This window comes from Ambystoma mexicanum, chromosome 12 (genome assembly GCF_040938575.1).
Source record: "Ambystoma mexicanum isolate Mex_15411 chromosome 12, UKY_AmexF1_1, whole genome shotgun sequence".
Taxonomy (NCBI): domain Eukaryota; kingdom Metazoa; phylum Chordata; class Amphibia; order Caudata; family Ambystomatidae; genus Ambystoma; species Ambystoma mexicanum.
In genome coordinates this window covers 1010823690-1010845271 of record NC_090936.1, presented here as the reverse complement: position 1 = coordinate 1010845271, position 21582 = coordinate 1010823690, and the positions used below count along the sequence as shown (strand labels likewise).

General features: G+C 47.1%; 1 protein-coding gene across 3 annotated transcripts in view; it reads left to right on the top strand.

The window, feature by feature from the left end:
* The window catches only part of TNPO3 (transportin 3), a 1153743-nt gene that overhangs the window by 1040124 nt on the left and 92037 nt on the right, over window positions 1–21582 (top strand). For all 3 annotated transcript variants that reach the window (XM_069629554.1, XM_069629553.1, XM_069629552.1), the window contains exon 21: window positions 14367–14479. In XM_069629554.1, coding sequence (XP_069485655.1) covers window positions 14367–14479 — 113 coding nt within the window. The remainder of the gene's footprint in view (window positions 1–14366; window positions 14480–21582) is intronic.

Genomic DNA, 21582 nt, shown 5'->3' with positions numbered 1-21582 from the left:
ACCCTGAGCTATTTTGCTGGACTTTTGGACTATACATTTTTATCCTGGAGAGAGTGAGACTTTTTTCCCCACTCTTATATTTTTTTTTAAATTTGAACACGGTTTCTCTTGTGGTTTTGAAGTCTGACAAACTCCATAGGTGGCATCTTTTTACATTGTAACACAGCACCTTCAGTGCACTGGCACAGGAAGTCTTTTCTGATTTCCCAAAGGTTTCAATACCTTCCCCTTGGTTAAACTAATGTTTCCAAGTGCAGCTAGTGAAATTGACTAACCTTTTGTAACTTTGTAGACCCAGCACACACTATCTTGCATAGAGTGCTGGAGGGGTTATTTAGTATTCCCTGTGTCTACTTTCTCATGTAACATTGTGTTACCCTTTCTACAATTAACTGCTGGTGGCAGTGGTTTACTTTTTCTGACCATAGCATTTTTTTACCGCGGGCTGCATTCGCAGCTGGAGTATAGCACCCAGGGATGCCCATTTTGTCAAAATGGCCCCAGTCTTTTTCTTGTTGTAAAGGTCCTTCTTGAGATTTACCAGGTTTGACCCCTTTATTTGTTTTGTCTTTGGCGGGGCTCAGTGCTGACACCCTTCTCTGGCTCCAGCGTGTCTGGCAGGTCAGGAAGCGAGGGAGATTCCCGAAAGTCCCTGTATTTGGTCTCCTTGGTTACCGGAATGCACCCAAAGGGAATTGGCTGGCTGTCCTTGGAGGACAGCCACCCTGCTGTATGATTGACAGCTGGGCTGCAAATGAATGGGAGAAACCGGACTAAAAGCTGAGGTCTCTTTGAGAGAATGCAGAGTCGACCACTGGACGAAGGAACCGATGAAGGAAACTGGAAGAGAAGCTTGCTGCACCGTTGGTTTGCCCTGTGAAGCCCTGCTGCAGTGCTGAAGCTCCAATTTTTGCATCGCCTTGAGAAGCCCGGAACGGGTCGACTTCTTCCTTTCTGTTGGTGGGACCAACTGACCCCAAGACAAACTTGACTGGAACCCCTCTCCCTGCTAGCTGTACTACTTTGCTGCTGCTGGAACCGAGTGCCAGGGGACAGGAACACCAGGAACGAGTGCATAGTCTTTTACCCGGACCCAAGCTACAGGAAGATCCTGAGGACACTTCCGAAGCAGGGTGACCCAAGCCTGAGCCACCTCAAAAGAGTGCTGGAACCCAGAAGCGAAGAGAGCCCACATGGTGTCCAAGAACCGCGTCAGTGCTATTTGCCTGGAGCTGAAACTAAGTGCTACTGATCTGGAGTAAGCCCATTGCTGCCGCCAACCTTCAAACTGCAGTGCAGGAGTCCTACAGACGTCATCCCTCTTGCCCCCACGACTGAGTCCCTGGAACTGCAACCAGAACAGAAGCCAGCTGGATCCTTTTCTTCAGACCTAAAGTAATGTCTAACTAGGGGTACTTACCTCTTGTTTGTTGATTGCTTGTTCTCGCTGGAGACTTGCATTAGCTGCCTCTTGCCGAGATGCTTGCATCTTTGCTTTTCACAAGCCTCCCAGCTTGTGGCCCTACAGTGATTCTTTTCTACAAACTCTAACAAACATTGTGCAAGACTTTGTGCTATCTACAAGAAGAGCCTCAGCTCCCCTAGACTTTGTTCAATTGACATTGGCTGTCCTGGCTCCCTGCAGACACTTCTGACCCTTTGACATTGTGTTCATCTGTCCCTCATAAGTCATACATAAGTTACTTGTATTGCTTGAAAAGGGTTAACCTATACTTAATTGGGGGATTGTTAAGTACTCATCTGTTCAGAGAACGTGTTAACCTTTGTTTCTTCCCCTAACCTTTTCCTTTTCCCACAACTTTGCATTAAGTGTTAAAGTGATATATCAGTGTCCACAGTGTCCTAGCAATTGAAGTCGCCATAGGGTGTAGTGTGTGTGTGTGTGTGTGGAGAGAGACATCCCAAAAGGGTATCTACTTATGTTGGGGAGAATTCTCAGAAATGTGCTAAATCCTCTCTACCTTAGAGGCCCCCAGCAACTTTGCTGGATTTTAGGACTTAATTTTTAACCTGGAGAGAGTGAGATTTTTTTTTTCCCACTCGTGTATTTTTCTGTGATTTGAACTTTGCGTTTCTTTTGGTTGTGGAGTTTGACAAACTCCATAGGCATCATCTTTACATTGTGTCATACGGCACCTTCAATGCAGTGGCACAGGGAAGTCTTCCAGATTTCCCAAAGGTTTAAATACCTTTTCTTGACGACTGTTTCCAAGAGCAGTGAAGTGAAATTGACTTGACTTACATTTTGTAACTTTCTAGACCCAGCACACGCTATCTTACAATAGGGTGCTGAAGGGGTCACTTAGTATCCCCTTCGTCTAGTTTCTCATGTAACAATTTTGTGTTACCCTTTCTACAGTTAATGGCTGGTGGCAGTGGTTTACTTTATGGTTTGTTTTTACCGCAGGCAGTGAAGCACCTTTGGGTGCCATTTTTTGTCAAAATGACCCCAGTCGTCTTTTTTCGCCATTTCTTGTTGGAAAGGTCCTCCTTGTGATTTACTCTCCACGCCAAACCAGGCTTGATCCCTTTATTCGTTTGGTCTTTGGCAGGATTCACGAGTGAAACCCGCCTCTGGCTCCAGTATGTCTGGCAGAGGCTGGAAGTGAGGGAGGTGCCCGCAACTCTCCTGTGCTTAATCCCCTTTGTTACAGGAATGCACACAAAGGTGATTGTCCGGCTTGTTGTCCGGCAGGGATAGCCACCCTGCTGTGATTTACCACTAGGCTGGAATGAATGGGAGAAACCTGCATAAAAGGCGAGGCTCTTTGGCTTGGAAGGCAGAGTCGACCACTGGACGACGGAATCCAAAGAAGAACTGGAAGAGAAGCCTGCTGCAACTTCTGCACCGTTGGTTTGCCCGGTGAAGCCCTGCTGCTGTGCTGAAGCTTCAAATTTGCCTCGACTACAGAAGCCCTGCAAGGACAACTTCTCCCCTTGAGTTGGTGGGACCAATGAACTCCAAAGTGAACTCGTGTGGACATCCTCTCGGAGCTGGCTGTACTTCCCTGCTGCTGCAGGAACCGAAGTGCCAGGGAGAGGAACACCAGATTGGAGTGCATCACTTTTAAGTCTGACCAGAGCTGCTGGAAGATCCTCCGGGGTACTAGTAAGCAGGACTGACCAAGCCTGAGCCACCTCAACAGAGTGATGGACCCCAAATGCGAGGAAAATCCAAAGTGGTATCTGAAAGTCTGCAGTGATGCTATTTGCTGAGACGCGTAGCGCTGAAACCGCAAAGTGCCGCTGAATAGAAGTTTGTCCTTTTGTGTCGCCCACCGTCCCGTTGTGTTGCAGGAGTCCCCAGAAGTCCTCCCTCTTGTCGTCACGACTGAGGCCCAGCAACAAAAGGATCTGTAGAACAGAAACCAACTGGAACCATTTCTTCTAGCCAAAGGTACTGTAAAGTCTAAGGGAACTTACCTCTTGTGTAACCTTACTTGATCTCAGTTGAGACTTGTCTTGGTTGCTTCTGTTGAGTTGCTACAGATTCTTTACCTCACAAGCCTAACCAGCTAGTGGCCCTACATTGATTCTACTTTTCTACAAAGACTTCTAAAATATTGTGCAAGACTTTTATTCACCTATAAGAAGTGTTTCAGCTCACCTAGACTTTTGCCCAATTGTCATTGGCTGGCCTGGCTCCCCGAATAACTCTTCTGTCCTCTGACATTGTGTTGTGCCTTTCCTTCCAGGAAGGGGTTAACTTACTTTGCATTGGGGGTTCAAAAGTACTTGCCTGCTTCAAAATATTTGTTTGTTCCCTTGTTATATTCTAAAACCCTTTTCTTTGACATGCTTAACAGTGTTGCTCTAAATGCAACAGTGATATATTAACATCCAGTCTCCTAGCTATTTAAGTCACCTGAGGGTGTAGGAAGCGTCTGTGTGCTATCCCAAATGGGTATTTGCTGATTTAGAGAAACTGAGTGTGTATTTTGGAGTAGATTTGTGTTACTATTATATTGCCCTTTCTGAAGAAGTCTTATTCAAACTGACTGCTAAATAAATTAATAATGGTTCAATCAAGAAACCTTGTGTGTAAGAGTTTATTTGGATACTTGTCACTGTGAATCTCTGTTTAACTGCCCTACTGCTCACATTGACCCCTCTTGAGATAAGCCTGGCTGCTCAACCACAATACCAACCTGTGTACTACAGACCTATACCAAAGGTTGGGTTCCTATTGCCAGGAGGTCAAGGTTGTTGTAGTTCACCTAAAGGGTACTACTCCAAATATTGCCTAGCAACTTACTTAACTGAAGGCGGAGGAGGTTGATCTTTGAAGTGTATTTCATTGTTGCATATTGCACTTTCTAAAGAAGCCTTATTTTAAAACTGACTGTTCAAATTAATAATTATTTTACTCGCAAACCTTGAGTATGTTACTTGAATACTTGTCACTGTGAATCTGTTATAATTCTTTAACTCAAAATTACCCCTCTTGAGTCTGGCTGCTCAGTGACTCTACCAACTTGTGTAGTACAGACCTGTACCAATAGTTGAGTATCTATTGCCAAAAGGACAAGGCTGGTGTAGTCTCCCACTGGGTCACTACATACAATCTTGCCTAACATAGGTAATGATCCAGGGCCTCCTGTAACAATGCAACCTGATAATGTGATAATAATTGTCTTGTATCTTTCACCACCAAGCTTGAATCCTCCACAGAATTAGGACACTGGTCAAGCGCCCATGCAAATGAATGATAAATCCACTTTCATCTTCAATTTTAATCCAAACTGAACTAATTCAATCAAACTGTGATGATGCTTATATGTATTTTCCAAACGACTCACACGTATAACATGTATGCTATATATTTATAAAAGTTGAAATTTCAACGACAAATATTATTTTAAAAGGCCAATTTCTATGGCTTCAGAAGCCAAGCTGCCAAGTTCTTAGAGGTTGTGGGTGGAACATTGTTCCCCTATGCTGTGAAAGCATGTTGTAGGGGCACGGGAGTTTGAGTGGATTGCACATCTCCAGTTTGTGCAGATGTGGAAACTAAGGTTGTCTCGCCCACATAGGAGCAACTAGTATTAGTATAACTTGTTCCTGATGCATTTTGCTCACCACCCTGCTCAGTAGCAGAGTCGGGCGAAAAGCGTAGGCGCATTTCCCCGATCAGTTCATCCACAGGGCGTTCAGATTCGACCTGTGTTGGGGAAACCTGTATGCAAAGTCTCGCGATTGCGTGTTTTGGCTTGTAGCGAACACGTCTAAAGGAGAGTAACACCATAGGGAGAAGATATCGTTGAGGATATTTCTGTCAAGCTGCCTCTCGTGCTCTTTGGGTAGAGAATCTCTGCATAATGAGTCTGCCAGAGAATCGAGTTCCCCTGGAACATGTTGCAATGTGTCGGGAGGATAGCTCAGGGGCAACATGCTCGCCTTAGAAGCAAGACATGTAGCACCATAGGTGCTCCACAGGCCATGCACTGTGTGGTGAAGGTAATGGGCTCCCCACCCGGTGAGGTATGCCTTTGTTGTGACAACTGCTTGCACTGTAGTGTTGTGAAATGCCTTTCCCTTTAACATGTTTCCCTTTGTCCACCAGCGTAGTGCTTGTACTAGGATTAGCGAAACAACCACTAGACCGTCCCACTGACCATTTGCGTGAGACCACTGTTTCGCCAACCACTCTTGCATTGGACGCATGTGCAGTAGTGCGTGCAGACCCAGGTAAATGCAGGATGCCATCATCCCGAGCAAGCGCATTGTTTTGCGTATGATTATTTGGCAACCGGCTAGATACTGAGTTATTTGCAGCAGTATGTTTTGCACTCTTTTGTTTGACGGAAGGACTAGACCCTCTTCTGTCTTTATGACCGCTCCTAAGAACTGTTTGGTCTTGCTAGGAACTAGACTTGATTTTATCTCGTTGATTGAGAATCCCAATTGGAACAGGAGATTGATTGCTCTCTGGCTATTTTGCTTTCAAATTTGGGGGGTGGAGGGATTTCCCCGTTATCAGCCAGTCCAGATAAGGGTACACTGGGATTGATACTCTGCGTACATGCGTTGCTCCTACCGCTGGTACTTTGTTGAATTCCCTGGGCGCTAGGTAGTACCTTGAATTGATAGTGTTGGTTCGCTATTTTTGAAACGCAAGAACCTGTGTGCTGGGAACATTGAAATATAAAAGTATGCATCTTTCATTGCCAAGGTTGCCATATAGTACTCCATCTTTAGCAGTGAGATTGCCTCCTGTTGCGTTGTCATGTGGAATTTTTGCAGTTTAACATAATGTTAGGCAGCACTCTGGTAAGGGGACTTGAGCTCTGGTCGTCCTGCTTCTGGAGAGTCCTTGGGAAACGCCTGTTCTTCTGGCCGGATTGCAGGCATTGCACTTGACTACGGATTTCTCGTCCCCTAGCACTCTTTTCCTGCAGCAGCAAAGAAGTACAGCCAGCCGGGGAAGACGGCCCAGTGGAGTTCGTCTCAGGGTTAGTTGGTCCCACTAGCCCAAGGGAAGAAGTCATCCTTTCCGGAGCTTCTCTTGTCGATCAGAAAAAGGACGAGTTACAGCACCGCAGCAGGGCTTCACCGGGCAATTCAAAGCTCCTGGAGGATGAAGCAAGCTTTGTTTATGGTTTCGGAGTCGGGTGTTCTTCCCTGTGGTCAACTCTGCCTTTAGTCCCAAAACCCTCACCCTTTATGTAGGGTTCTCCCATTCATGCACAGCCTAGACTGTTATTCAAAACAGCAGAGCCAGCCAATCACATTTAGGCATTCCTAAAGACAAGGGATCGGGGAGTTTCGGGAACCTCCCTCACTTCCTGCCCTTCCAGACACACTAGAGCCAGAGGTGGGTTTCAGTACTGAAGACCGCTAAAGGCAAAACTAACGTGGGGCTCCAACCTGGCTTGGCGAGCAGAGTAAAACCCAAGAAAGACCTCACAGGACCCATTGGTGCTATACTGCAGCTGAGGATTCAGCCTGGATTTTCTGTTTGTGAGGTCTTTCTTGGGTTTAACTTTTTTTTTTGAGACAGGTTTGATGCCTTTGTTTGCCCTGCCTTTGGCAGGCTTCAGCCTTGAAACCTGTCACTGGCTCCAGTGTGCCTGGAAGGACAGGATTTGAGGGAGGGCCCCGATACTCCCCTCTCCCTTGTCTCTAGGAATGCCTGAATGCAATGGTAACGGCCCAAAATGTTGTCCTCAGAATTCCGACTCCTGAAAAATGTCTTATTTATTTTTTTGACCCTCTTTTACACCACATATATGTGGGGGTGGGAGGCATGCGATATAATAGTATGGCAGGGCTGCATGGGGTCTCCCCTGCATATGTATGTGGCGTAAAGGGGGTTTAAAATAAATAATTCAGCTGTCGGAATTCTGGGGGTCATAGCAATCACATACATACGAATGCAACTAGTCCTGATTGGCTGGCTGTGTGATTGAATGGGAGAAGCCTGCTTAAAAGGCGAGGGTTTTGGGACTACAGGCAGAGTCGATCACTGGGAGAAACACCGGACAAAGAAACCGGAAAGAAGCCCGCTGCAACCTGCTGAACATTTTGAATTGCCCGGTTAAGCCCTGCTGCTGTGCTGACCTCCTTTTTCACCTCAACCGATAAACTGCTCCAAAACAGCTTCTTGCCTTGGGTTAGTGGGACCAATTAACCCTGAGACAAACTCCACTGGACCACCATCCCCGACTTGCTGTGCCTTAAGCTGTGCATTTCTCACTTGGGAATTGCCTTTTCTTACCTTTATCAAGTTGATTCAACTCCTTTCTCACAGGCTTCACAGCTGTGACCCTACAGTGATTTTTCTGAACTCTCTAACTTGCGCAAGACTCTTATCCAAGAAGTACATCAGATCCATAGACTGTGTCCAAATGACATTGGCTGTCCTGACTCCCTTAATGCATCCATTGGCTTTGTTACTCTTTGTCCCTCATAGGTAGTAGCTTGTTGTGTACTGGTACTGCTGAGAACTGCTTATCTAGACTTCATTGGGGGATTCAGTTATCCTCACAATTGCTGAGAAATTGTTCTAACCTTTTTACTTCATTAACCCTTTCCTTTCTGTAACTGAGTCTACAAAAGTGTATGGGTGCGATTATATAAATGCAAATACCCTCCTTGTGATTGAAGTCATCTCAGGGTGTAGGAGTAGTGTACGAAGCATATCCAAAGATCCACTAGCTTGATTTGACACTGAAAAGTAATTTTAAAGTATATTTGAATTGTTACAACAAATTGACTTTTTAAAGAACGCTCATTTAAAACTGATGTTAAATAAATAACTTATTTGTAACTGAAACCTTTCTCTGCGGTTTTACATTTCATGAAAAGCTTTACATACAAAGTGAAAGTGGAAAGCGTTTCTTCCGGCTTCACATCAGTGGGCAGGGCTGCGTTGCACACGTTGGTGTTGCAACGTGTAATTTGGAACAAAGTTAACTCTTTCCGTTCCAAAATTACAGAGACCAACGCAGCAACTCTGCAGGCTGACGTGGGCGCCGGCAGCAGGAACAGGTAAGCAATTACACCAGTAATTGCAGGCTGTATTCAAAATGCGGGCTATACCAGTTTGTATAGCCGGCAGATTGACCAATGACAACCCTCAAACACCCTCTAGGGTGTTCTAATAAACCATAAAGACTTTGTCTTCACACTTCTAGTCAGAACTTCATGCAACTGCTCTTCTTTAAAGAACAACCGATTTTAAATTTCTTCTTCATAGAAAACGTCTAGTCAGGATGGTTTTACCACAGTTCATCATAACACATTATTGGCCTTGCCACTTTCTTTCCATCACAATCTTGTAGTACATTGCGGTACTTTAATTATCTTCATCCTGGTCCACTAACCTGCCAGAACTAACCAATAATAGTCCCTTTCCTGGTATACTCACCCGCCATCATAAAACTCCTACCACTTCTACAATTACTCTGTGATAAGGCGTCCACTGTTTCAGACTTTCCACACTTATATTCTAAATGTGCAAAGTTGATCTCTGCTTCTTGAAAAAGACCTAACTTTCAACAACTTGGGGTTAACAACTTCTTCCATAAGGGTTCAATGCACATTGATGCTGCTTGTTCCGCTAATTACTTTGCTACAGGCAATGCAGGGTATATTCCTCTCCCGTTGATTTCTACAAGGAGGGCTTCTCTCCTGCCTCCTTTGGGTTCCTTCTACAACATCAGTTAGCTGATCGTAATGTCTCTTGTCCAGATGTTCCCCTTTTATTATATTTGCTCCTCTTTGGCTTGGGCAATAGTGGTTGTCTTTGCTTTCCAGTAATCTCCCTTTTTGTAGACTACTAGGGAAACGGTATAGTCTTTTGTTTGTAATTTCCTTTATTTGGCTTGGGCAATGCTGATTTATATTTCTCCACTCGGTCTTTCTCAATATGAGTGTTGTACCAAAAATACTTCATTAGTTTGGTATTCAAAAGTGTTACTAGCAGCCATCGGTCTACTACGGAGCGCCCAGGTTACCTAATGAAGGCCAACCCACCGGTCTTGATCTGCGCTTCCATCTGATATGCTGCTGCTGGTACTACTACTTCTCGTCGGGTCCTGGCCGTCAGAGCTCCGGTCGCACTCACACGGCCCGTGCCTTCGAAACAGGGACCCTGCCTTGCTCCTCGCATGCTCCGGTAAACGCCAGCAACAGAAGTAGGGCACCGGACCAGGGGAGCTTTTCTCTCGTACGGGATAGCGCTTTTCACTGCGTGTCCTCTGCAGAGTTTCAACTTCTACAAATCTCTCAGCTTCAAACACAGCGACGGCTCCAGTTTCTTCGCTCTGCTTCTTCTGCTCCCACTGCTTCCGTCTACTACTTCTAATGGCCTGCACCTGAAGGGGCTTTAAATATTTAAATGTTCCGCTCAGATGTGGGTTATCAGAACTGCTAAACTGCACAATGCAATTCTGAGCTCCTATTCCTCATCCCAGTGCCCAGAGCAGTATGGGACTTGAAGTCCCTAATGTTCCGAGTCATTTAACCTTATTTAGTACACTTCGTTTAAATGGTTTATAGACCATCTTTAGGGAATGTTTCTAAAGGAATTAACTGTTGGTTCTCAGTGTTATAGTTCAAACCGAAGGGGGAATAGTTGAGCAAGATTGTATGTAGTAACCATATTGGAGACTACAGCAGCATTGCACTTGCACTACCTCATCTTGTGGTTGTGTAGAGGTCTCCTTGAAATGTACATGGGGGGCTGGCCCTCTAAATCAATGTGCTTTTATGGCACTGGGTATGTTATGTTAGCGGTACTTGTATAGCGCACCGTCACCAATGGAATTGGTCCCCAGGCGCTCTGGCGGATCTGTTAACAGGAAGGGTGAGCAGGGTTAGTCGGGAAGAGGGGAGGAGAGTGGGATAAGTGGTGTGCTGTTGGCAGCTTCAGCTTGGTATACAGAGTGCTGGGCTTTGGTGCTAGTATTGGATCGGATGAAGGCCTCGAGTGCTGTGGGTGAAGTTTGTGCTGTTGATGCGGTGTGGTAAAGTGTGTGCGGATTGCTGGGTGAGCGATGGTTGTGTGGTTTTGTGTGGGTTTAAGTATACAGAAGGTTGAGGGTTGGGTTAGTGGGGTCTGTATCCTAATTCAGGTACTTATGGTTCCGTTGAGTTGTATAACTGTGGGTTGGAATGTTGCTGGTTCCTCGTGGGCCGACTCGCTTTGGTGGTGTTGCGCTGATCCAACTGTATCCTATTGAGTATAGTTTGGATTGGTGGGTGCGTCTGAACCTAATCTTCAAGTGTGGGTGATATCTATTCTCAGGTGATCTAGTGTGACCCTGGTCGGTTAAGGCTTTGAATGGTTCAGGGTCGGGATTGTGTTGATGTGTTGTCCTAGTGGATCCGTCTTGGTGAGCCTGTGTATTCAGACGTTCATATCCTTCTGTCCTGACTGGTTCTTTGATTTCTGTGGGGTGAACATCCTTGAGACTGTTTAGTTGTATGTTTGTGTGGTGGGGCATTGAGCTTCCTGCTTTGTATTGGTGGACAGTGTGTAGTGATGAGATATTCTGTTTCTCACCCATTGCATTGGGGCCCGTGATGCTGTGCTTCCTTTCCCTATCCGTTTTGTTCTTAGGCCTGTTTGGGAAGGTAATAGTTAAGGTCATGGTCCTCTTGATGATTCGTTCTAGTCTTTCTGTCTTAGTTTGCTATGTTTACTGTCTTTGGTCGTATTGAGAATGTCTCCCGTTTTGTCCTTTTAGTATGTCGTGGGATATTTACCTCAGCTTTTCCCATTGATTGATCGGTGTGTATCGCGGTCTCTCTACGTTCAAAAAATAAAAAGCTAACTTATCCATTGCCTCTTCAAAATGTTGTCTCGTCCATGGCCCTGTTTTCGGTGCTCCTTTTAGAGGGAATAGAATCTCTTCAGGATCAGATGGATGGTGTAAGAGTGTTAGGCAAGATTGTATGTCTTGTCCTCTTGGCAATAGGGAACCCAACCTTTGGTATAGGTGTGTACTATATAGTTGGTAGTGACTGAGCAGCCAGACTTATCTCAAGAGGGGTCAATGTGAAGCCTACCAAAGGAACAAAGGGACCAAACCTGGTTCTGCGCGCAGAGACAAACTCTAGAAGGGCTTTTCCAAAAACAAATGGCGAAAAAAGAAGGCAGGACCTGTTTTTACAGAGGGGGCTCAGGCGCCATCTTGAAAAACAAGGCTCCCGCAATTTAATGCTACCGGCGCTCGCGGTCGGGAAACATGGTAGTTTGTTGTAACACCACTGCCACCAGCCATTCTGAGAGGAAAGGGTAGCATTTGACTGCTGCATGAGTATCTAGACACAGGGGATACTAAGTAACCCCTCCAGCACTAAGATAGGGTGTGCTGGGTCTAGGAATTTAAAATGACTAGTAAAGTCAATTTCACTTTACTTTCTCTGGGAAACAGTAGTTTATCCCAGAGAAGGTATTTCAACCTTGGGAAAACCTAAAAGGCTGCCCTGTTCCACTGCACTGAGGGTGCTGTGTGACATAAATGAAAAGATGCTTATGGCGTTGTCTAAAACTCCATAACCAAAGAAAACAGAAAACACAAACAGAAAACAAACAGAATTAAAAGCACAAAGTCCCAAATTTCAGCAAAAGAGCTGGGTGGCTCTAAGGTAGAGGAATTAGCACATTTATGAGAATTCTTCCTAACAGGAACCACTGTGGGTTTCACTCCTGCCCCACACCTAGACTCTCTGGCACCTCAGTTGTGGAGTGGGACCAGACCATCCCATCCACTTCCTCGGGCCACACACACACAGCATGCATTAGCCCGTGAAAACAGCAGCTTTCCTAGCCTGGCGGGGAATATGCAAACCGTATGTAAATCTATGAACAATACCAATGATGGAGAACAGGTGTCGTAGGTAAGTAACTTAATCATTGCCCATATGAAGTGCCTAGTATCCGTTTTTTTGGAAACAATTGCAATTTTTGATCTTGTTTAATCTTGAATTAATAAACACCTTTTATATAAATGGTATTTTGTGTGTGTGTATTCTCAAAAACTTGCTAATTCCCTCCACCTTAGAGACACCCAGCAACTTTGCTGAGTTTTGAGGACTTGATTATTTTTTTAACCTGGAGACAGTGAGACCCTTTTTTCCACACTTTTTGTCAAAATGGCCCGGTTTTCTTTTTTCCCACCATTTCTTTGTAGAAAGGTACTTTTTGAGATGTACTCTGCGCCAAACCAGGTCTGGTCCCATTGTTTGCTTTGCCCTTGGCGGGATTCACGAGTGAAGCCTGCCTCTGGCTCCAGGGTGTCTGGGGAAGGCAGGAAGTGAGGTAGGTGCCCAAAACTCCCTGTACTTGGTCTCCTAGGAGACCCAAATGCCCTTTGCAGTGATTGGCCGACTGACTGTCTGGCAAGGACAGCCACCCTGCTGGGTGATTGACAGCTAGGCTGGAATGAATGGGAGAGAACTGAATAAAAGGCGAGGCTTTTGGCATGGAAGGCAGTCGTCCAAGGAACCGAAGAAGAACTTGAAGAGGACGCCTGCTGCAACTCCTGGACCGTTGGTTTGCCCGGTGAAGCCCTGCTGCTGTGCTGAAACTCCAAATTCGTATCGACAGAGCAGCCCCTGCAAGGGTGACTTCTCCCCTTGAGTTGGTGGGACCAATCCACTCCAAAGTAAGGCACCTGGACATCCTTCTCGGAGCTGATTGAATTTCCACAGACTTGCTGCCGGAAACCGTATAGCCAGGGATAGGAACACCAGATTGTGTGCGTTGCTTTTAAGCTGGCCTAGAGCTTCAGGAAGATTCCAGGAAGCAGGACTGAGTGAGCCCCCTCAACAGAGTGCGGGACCCCAGAAGCAAGGAAAGTCCATCTCGACAGCCAGGAAGCGCAGTGTTGCTATTTGCGTTGGACGCGAGGAGCTGAAACACTGAACAGCCACTGATTTTAAGATTACCCGTTGCGAGCGGTGACTGTCCCATTGCAGTGCAGGAGTCCCCTGAAATCCTCCCTCTTGTCCCGACTGAGGCCCAGGAACAGTGAGATCTGCAGAGCTTCACAGGAACAGAGGTCATCTGCTGCACTTTTTTCTTCAATTCAAAGGTACTGTAACAAAGTCTGAGAGAACGTACCTCTTGCTGTAGAGTTGCTTGCATCTTCTACCCCCTCACAAGTCTAACAGCTTGTGGCCCTACATTTGATTCTTTTCTTCAAAGTCTTCTAAAACATTGTGCAAAGACTTTTCTGCTTACCTACCAGAAGTGCTTCATCCTATATAAGACTTTTTCCCATTGACTTTGGCCTAGACTGTTATACTGAATGACTCTGCTGTGGGGATCCAAAATGTATTTGCCTGCTTAAAAATATTTGTGGTCTCTTGTTGTTCTAATAACCTTTTCCTTTTACCAACTATAACCATATTCTTAATTTAATGCAAACAGTGATAAATTAATGTCCCCAGCACCCTAGCTATTGAAGTCACCTGACAATTCATCAGAACATTATCAAATGTAAGTAATGTGTTCATCTTGCCCCCCAAGAAACATAGGCAACATAGAAATGTCAGTTATATGGCAGGACTTGCAGTGCAGTATCATGAGTTTCTTATAACAGATTTACACACTGCACGCATAACATCCTCCTGCGTGCACACTATTTCTGTGCAAGTGAGTTTTGGTTACCCTTGTCCCTCATAACACATGATAGATAAAACATACCCCATCGTGCACTCGGATTTCATCTCAAAAAGAAATGGGAATAGATGAGCTTCATACTAGTCGCCTGTGTGCAGTATTTTTAAAACATGAAAATTCTTTGAACATTAGAAGGTTATTTGTGTAAAAGCTTAGTCCTCCCATGGGAACTTATTGTAATTTTCGTTTGTGCTCTCCCTCATTTATGCAGACTTTCTGTCGATGGCTGGAAAATGCACTGAAGGCGTTACCAAAGGAAACTGCTGCAGGAGCAGTGACCGCAACACACAAACAGCTTACAGATTTCCACAAGCAAGTCACAAGGTTGGTGGCAGTCGTATGCATGGTCTGCAAAATTTGTGAGAAAAGTAGACTTCTGGTGACTCAATGTCAGTTTTTCTGTACAAACAGCTTTTATTTCCAGTGGATACTCTTTTCGGCAGATTAATAATTTTAATGATCTAAAATAAGCTTATAGCTGAAAGTTCAATAAACTCTGAAATACCTGAGCAACCAAATAGAAAATAAGTTGTTAGGCTTTATACTGTGCAGTGCTGCTATTTGCCATGGTCTCCAGGCATCCTGGATGGTTTAGAAGAGTGAGTGGGTTTGGTTAGTAGAACGGGAAAGACCAGATTGAGGTGATTTGTGTTGAGGTTGCATATCAAAAGTACCCTGAGCTCTGCATGCTGGGAGCTTTTCTAGGTGTGGAATGTAGATGGCATTTATGGCTTTGTGAGATGGGCAGCCTCATGCTTGGCCAGGAGCATGGACATGTGTACCCTGGGCTGAGTATTTCAGTTGTAGGAGGCGATGCAAGTTTGTGACGGTCGATATCTGGGGAGATGGCCTTTCTTAAAGTTGTGTGCGAGTGGTTGGTTTGTGGTTGTGCATGGTGAGTAATATGGATAGAAATTAGGGAGTGTCCATGGGGTGCTTTTTAAATTATTTGGTGTCCGTGTTATTGTGAGGTGTTTGGTTTCGATGTTTGGTGCGTGAAGATGTCTTATGTTGAAGTTTGGATATTCTGGGGCACAGGAAGGTGTTCTCCTAGGGTTTGACTTGATTTGATGTCTTAGTCGTGTCCCTTCCTTTTAAGTCTGAGTAGTAGTCAAGCTGCCATGTTGGATTTTTTTTTTTATTTGGTACTCTGCATACCTATGAAACTGCTGTTTGCATAGTTGATTCTTGAAAGAATCGGGGAGATGCTGGCGAGTGCTCTGTGTGCGAAGGAGAGGTTATCTGTCGAATAGAGAACCGATGGTAGAAAACTTTCTGACTATTGCATTGACTGGGGTTCCAGTGTGATTATGTTGTCCTTTTAATATGCATATGTTCTTAGTGACTTTATATGGTTTGGGCAGTTCTACATTTCCAAAGACTATGGTAGAGGTATTTCAGTTGTGGGATGAGGTCAGACTATCATTTCATTGTTGTCTGGGTAGAGTTTTAGATAGTTGGCAGTCATCCTTTTGCGTGAGGCAATTACTGAGGGTGATGCTGGAATTTGTCATCTGTCATTTTGCATTTGACTTGTGAGTCACCTTCATAGTTTTTAACAGGTGAGCCTATCGGATCATGATCTTCATCACTGGGGGTCATATAGATATTGAAGAGGAGCGACAAAAGGTTTGATCGCTGGGAAATTCCACAGGTAGGCATCATATTCCACAGGTAGGCATCATCCTTACATTGTGGCACAAAGCACTTTCAGTGCAGTGCCACAGGGAAGTCTTCGATTTCCCAAAGGTTTGAATACCTTCTGTTGGTGAAACTGTTTCCAAGAGCAGTGAAGTGAAATTGACTTGACTTATATTTTGTAGCTTTCTAAACCCAACACACACTTACTCTTACGTCCCGTCCCCTTTCCTCCATACTGTATGGGTGTTCATTTCAAGGGACAGGAGACTGAACCTTTTTCACCAGAAAAAACCTTCTTCCCCTTTAAATTTAAAGGCGCAGCCCAGGGAGCATGCGCAGCCCTGACTCCGCCGCCACACCTCAGTCCCCTTTTCCGCATCGACGGGAACGGGCTGAATTCACCAGCGCTCCTGGTTTGCCTTCGGCCATGTAATTCTACGCTCAGATACTTTTGTCTTTTTTGTCTTATCTATCATTCAGGTACTCGGTCCTCAGGCGTCACGCTCCTCCCCAGCGCATGTTGACTTCTACAGGGTTCAGCAGGTGTCCATCCTGCAACTGGCTCTTCCCAGCTTCAGACCCAAATGCCCTCTGCCTACGTTGCCTTGGCCCAGACCACGGTTGGCAATTATGTTCGGCGTGTGACTCGCTGTCCTCGAAGGCACTGAAGACCAGACTAGCCAGGTGGAGTCGCCTCCAGAGGATCTCAAGAACTTCATGAAGCATTGAACCAGGCCCAAGGTAGGGCCAATATTTTCCAGCGAACCCCGCAAGGGAGACTCCTTCCCAGGGACTCTCCCGCGCGGGAGGGACCGGCCAGGCCCTTCTAACGGCACGTGAACCGAGGCTGTTGCAGCTTTGGGCCAAGGGATCCTCAGATCCTCCCGGGCGCAGTGTTGAGGGACCAGAAGGTTCTTTTACCAGGTCTACACCCAAGGGGCTCCGCCCTTTTACGGGCTCCATGGCCGAGGGGCTATGCCCTAATACTGGCAATACGTCTGAGGGGGCTCCTAAACGCAGCTCTACCAACCCCCTGGGTCGAGGGTGTCTCACCTACTGGACCGAGAAGCAGGGTAGGCCTCGTGATCCACATGCAAGAGTCATGGACGAGGTCGGGCCCAGCGGGCTGAGCACCACGTCGCAGGAACGTGGCAGGCAGCTCGACAAAATGGCCACAGCGCCAGAAAGGGGCACCCGTCCAACACCCTTCCAGGAATTCGGCGAAGAACGAGTGTCAAGGTGGGACTGGCCTCAACCAGGTACATGGCCTACAGTCTACCCCTCATTTGCGGAGGGCAGCTTTCCTTTGCGTCCATATGGACAGGGTATGCAGCGGCTCTAGCAGCCCCCCGCTACCCTGTCGGCACCCCCCTTCCACCTCTTTGGCCAGTGAGGAGGTGCTCTTCGAGAAGTTCCTCGGCCTCATGAGGTCTCCTCAGATGGGAGTTATCATCAAAGACGCCATCAGGGAAGTCCTCCCTGCCATGCTAGTGGCACAACAAACTCCTCCATCGGGCCCCCTGGCCCCGGTGCAGCTGCCTCCTCCAGCTCCACAGCCAACTCTGCAACCTCGCCTTAGCCTCCGGCTGCGGTCACTGTACCCCAGCCTCCGGTGCCAACTACTCCTCCTCCACAAGATCCTCCAGATCCGCAGGATACGGACGAGGAGGGGGATCCGGACACGCCACCCTCAGCCATGGCCTTCCACAAATGTCTTGCTGGCCTGGCGGAGTACCTGGGCCTCCCCAACACAAGGTCGAGCAGCCGGCAGAGGGGGTTCTAGCTGAAGTCCTCACACAATGCCCCTCTGCCAACACGGGGATTCCACTGTAATCCGATGTAGTCTCCCTAGCCAAGAAGGGTTGGCTCAAGCCCCACTAGACCCAGCCGGTCAATCGACGCCTGGACGCAAAGTACAGGCAGATGAAGGGGGATACACTCTTGCTCTCGACCCATCCTCAGCCACACTCCTCAGTGATTGCTGCGGCATCACTATACTCCAAGCCTCAGTCGCCCTCAGCCGCCTCCTCTGCGTCGCTGCTGGACAAGGAAGAGAAGATCTTGGAGGCGTACAGCAAGAAAATCTAACGCGTCCTTGTGTCATGATGCCGACCCCCGGGCATCAGGACCAAGGCCCTCAGCTCCGGGAACAGGCATCCAGACATTTGTTTAAAACTCAGCAGCCCCGGCTAGGGGCTGTCTGGGTTCAGTCCTGGCGCCTTATGCGCCAGGCTCATAGACTTTACTTACCTGATGCAGACCATGCTGCAACAGAGTCCAAGCCTACATGAGGCCTGGATGGGACGATTTTGTTACAGGGACTATTTTTTACTCGGGCGTGGCTCTAGGGAACTTCTTACCTGGAACTACTTTGGAGGCTATTTAAACCACAACCGAACAGCAGCACATGCTTTGTGTTATTCTGCATCCAGCAGCGTGACGCTCACCGTGCCTGCAGCCAGCATCCAGTCTTATGCCACGTCCGCGTGCCTGCAGCCAGCATCCAGTCTTCTGCCACGCCCGCCTCGAATCCGGAGCTCCTAGAATAAAGAAGAAGAAAAGGACAAGGTTAGAAAACAAACTTATTTCAAATTCCTCACCTAATTCTGGAACCATTTCATCTCCGGACCTGGAAAGTACATCAGTCCTGCACGCGTCGCTTCGCCAGCTCCAGCACAGCGCCATACTCACCAGTTCTCACAGCATCTTTCGATCCGGCACTGTCCATCATTTCGTCGCCGTAATCCGGCACCTAGGGGACACAAGAAAAAACAAGGTGAGCCAAGGGAATCAACAAATACAACCTCTTACCACCATAGACTTACCTGATTTACCACCGGCGGTATTATTCCATAACTCTCCAAATTTTCATATGCTGCATCTGTAAAGAGGGAGAAGAACACGTTAATGCATGCAATAGCTACCAGACAGCGTTTGGTAACACAGACTCTTACCTGAACGCCAGCAGCAGCTACGAGACCACCTTCTCACAAACTCAGTTGCAACTTAAGGAAGGAAGGGGACAAGAGTGAACATCGGGCACATTGAACTCTTTGAACTTGATACTTACCAATCCCGCCAGGGACTTGAGTCAATACTTACCGGAACTCTCCCAACGCCTTCAAACCAGTGAAGTAACTGCTATCTACGCGCCCCTGCAAGACACGCAGGATGGAGAGCTCATCTTTTACCAACATAAGGTGAGGTTACTAAGGGGATATCGGAGGGATTAGTGGGGGAGAGCGAGAACAGTTGGGAGGCCATCACTAAAACCCACAGGTGGTTAATCCGTGTCTCCACTTGCAGGAAAATACTTCTTTGGGTCCAGCAGACAAGACTAGGCGGGCCAGTCCAGACAGTCATCTCTGCACTACGCATCACGTTGAAGGAGACCGCAGCTGTCTGGGTCCGATCGACACCCATGTGGGGTGCAGATGAGCGTAACATGTACTTTCTTGTACCCAAAAAGGACCTCGCCATGCGCCCTGTTCTAGACCTGCGCCCAGCGAACAAGTTTATAAAACCTCATACGTTTTGCATGGTAAAGCTACAAGATGTGATCTGTTTCAAGGACAACATTGGACATGAAAGATGCATACTTTCATATTTCAATGTTGCCAGCGCACGGAATATATCTAAGGTTCATGATAGAGGACAGGCATTACCAATTCAAGGTACTCCCCTTCAGCATCGCCTCAGTGCCAAGGGTGTTTACGAAGGTCCTGGCAGTAGCTGCAGCTCACCTGCGCAGGTTATCCATCCCGGTTTACCCTTACCTCGACAACTGGCTCATAACAGGGGACTCGTACGACACATGCCTTTTGAAGACACAAAAGACCGTAGACCTTCTGTTCAGTCTGGGGTTCTCTATCAACGAGAAGAATTCTAGTCTAGTCCCCAGTCAAATAAAACAATTTCTGGGGGCTCTTATCCGGACGAAAGACGGCCTCGCCTTTCCCTCCAACGAGAGGGTTCAGAACATGCTTTTTCAGATCCCTCAATATGTACCCAGACAGGAGGTGATGGTGCGCAAAGCCATGTGTTTGCTAGGAATGATGGCGTTGTACATATACTTGGTTCCCCAGGCGCAGCTGTGCATGTGTCCCATGCAAGAGTGGCTCAACAGCCAGTGGTGTCAGGCCAGCGGACAATGGGAAGATCTGGTAGCTGTCTCGCCAGCCCTCGTTATCTCTCTGCAGTGGTGGTCCAGAGAAAACCTCTTGAAGGGGAAGACCTTCACCACCCCTGCAGTGGAAGCCACTCTCACGACAGACGCATCACTCACGGGGTGGGGGGGCCCTCACCTCCTTCAGCAGACAGCACATGGAGTGTGGTCCCCTCAAGTAGCCTCCAACCATATACGTTTACTGGAGCTATTGGCAGTGTTCAAGGCATTAAATGCCTTTCAGATGCAACTATAAAGGTAGACAGTGCTGATTCTAACGGACAACACTACAGCCATGTATTACCTGAACAAACAGGGGCACACACTCTCCAGGGCTATCCAAGCTGTCCCAAAACATTTTGATATGGGCTCTCAAACACGAGGGGTTTCTGTTGTCCCAACCTGTTCTAGGGGAACTCAATCTTCTGGCAGACGTGCTCAGCAGAGATTTTCCTCTGCCCGAAGAATACAAATGGCATCTGCACGAAAACATTGTGTCCAGTGTCTTCGCAGAATGGGTCTTCCCAGAGATCGATCTGTTTGCCACTCAGGAAGATGTCCAATGCCAGGACTATGCCTCCAGGTACCCCCAGAACCGCTCCAAGGGGAACAGAATCTGGATAACATGGTCGGTGAAATTTGAAATTTGTCTACGCTCCCATCCAAACCCCCCCCATTCCCCCTTCCTGCAAGCAGCCTTACTTGACTTTCCATGTGACGAGGGTGGTGCTGCGGACGCACCCCTTCTTCAAGCCCAGGGTTCAGTCGGAATTTCGTCTCAAGGAGCCCTTGGTGTTACCTGTGGTTTTCCAGACCGCTTCGTCGCCGGCTGAAAAGTCTTTGCACTTGCTGGATGTGGCTCGAGTGCTGAAGTTTTATGTGGCCTGCTCGAAGAGTTTCTGGAAAACTTCTCAGCTTTTTGTGAACTTTGGCCATTTGAACCATGGGATGGCCTTGTCCAAGGCTTCCATCTCCAGGTGGCTCTCCGGCTGCATCACTCACTGTCACTTGTTGGCAAACCGACCGCTGCCTGGCCGTCCGAGAGCCCATTCTACCAGATCGATCGCTGCGACAACAGCGTTCCTGTCTGTTGTGCCCCTGCTGAATATCTGCAAGGCTGCTACATGGAGGTCTACGCACACCGTCATGAAATTCAACTGCGTCGACAGGGAGGTAAGAGTAATTGCTTCTGTTGAGCCTTGCCACCTGCCATGGTTGTGCATGTGTGTACTGCTGTGTATTGTATTCTTTATTCATGAGCATGTAAACCCATACCAGACCCCATGCTGGAAAAGGAACAAGTTTCTTACCTGTAACTGTTGTTCTCCAGCATGGGTCTGGCATGGATTCACATGCGAACCCTCCCTCCTGCCCCTCTGCGTCTCTTCTTGGTCATACTTCACTTTACGTGCTACCAAATCTGAAGATGGCTGCCAGAGGAGGGGCTTAGTGAGAGGGCAGTCATTGGCTGGGGTCAGTATGACTCCGAGCTCAGTGATTGTTTTAAAGGAGAAAGACTATAAGTGAAAATGAAACTTTTTTTTTTTTCCCCCAAGGAATCCCAACCTGACGGAGTATTCATGAGCATGTGAATTTGAATTAGTGTTTTGGGATTCCAGAC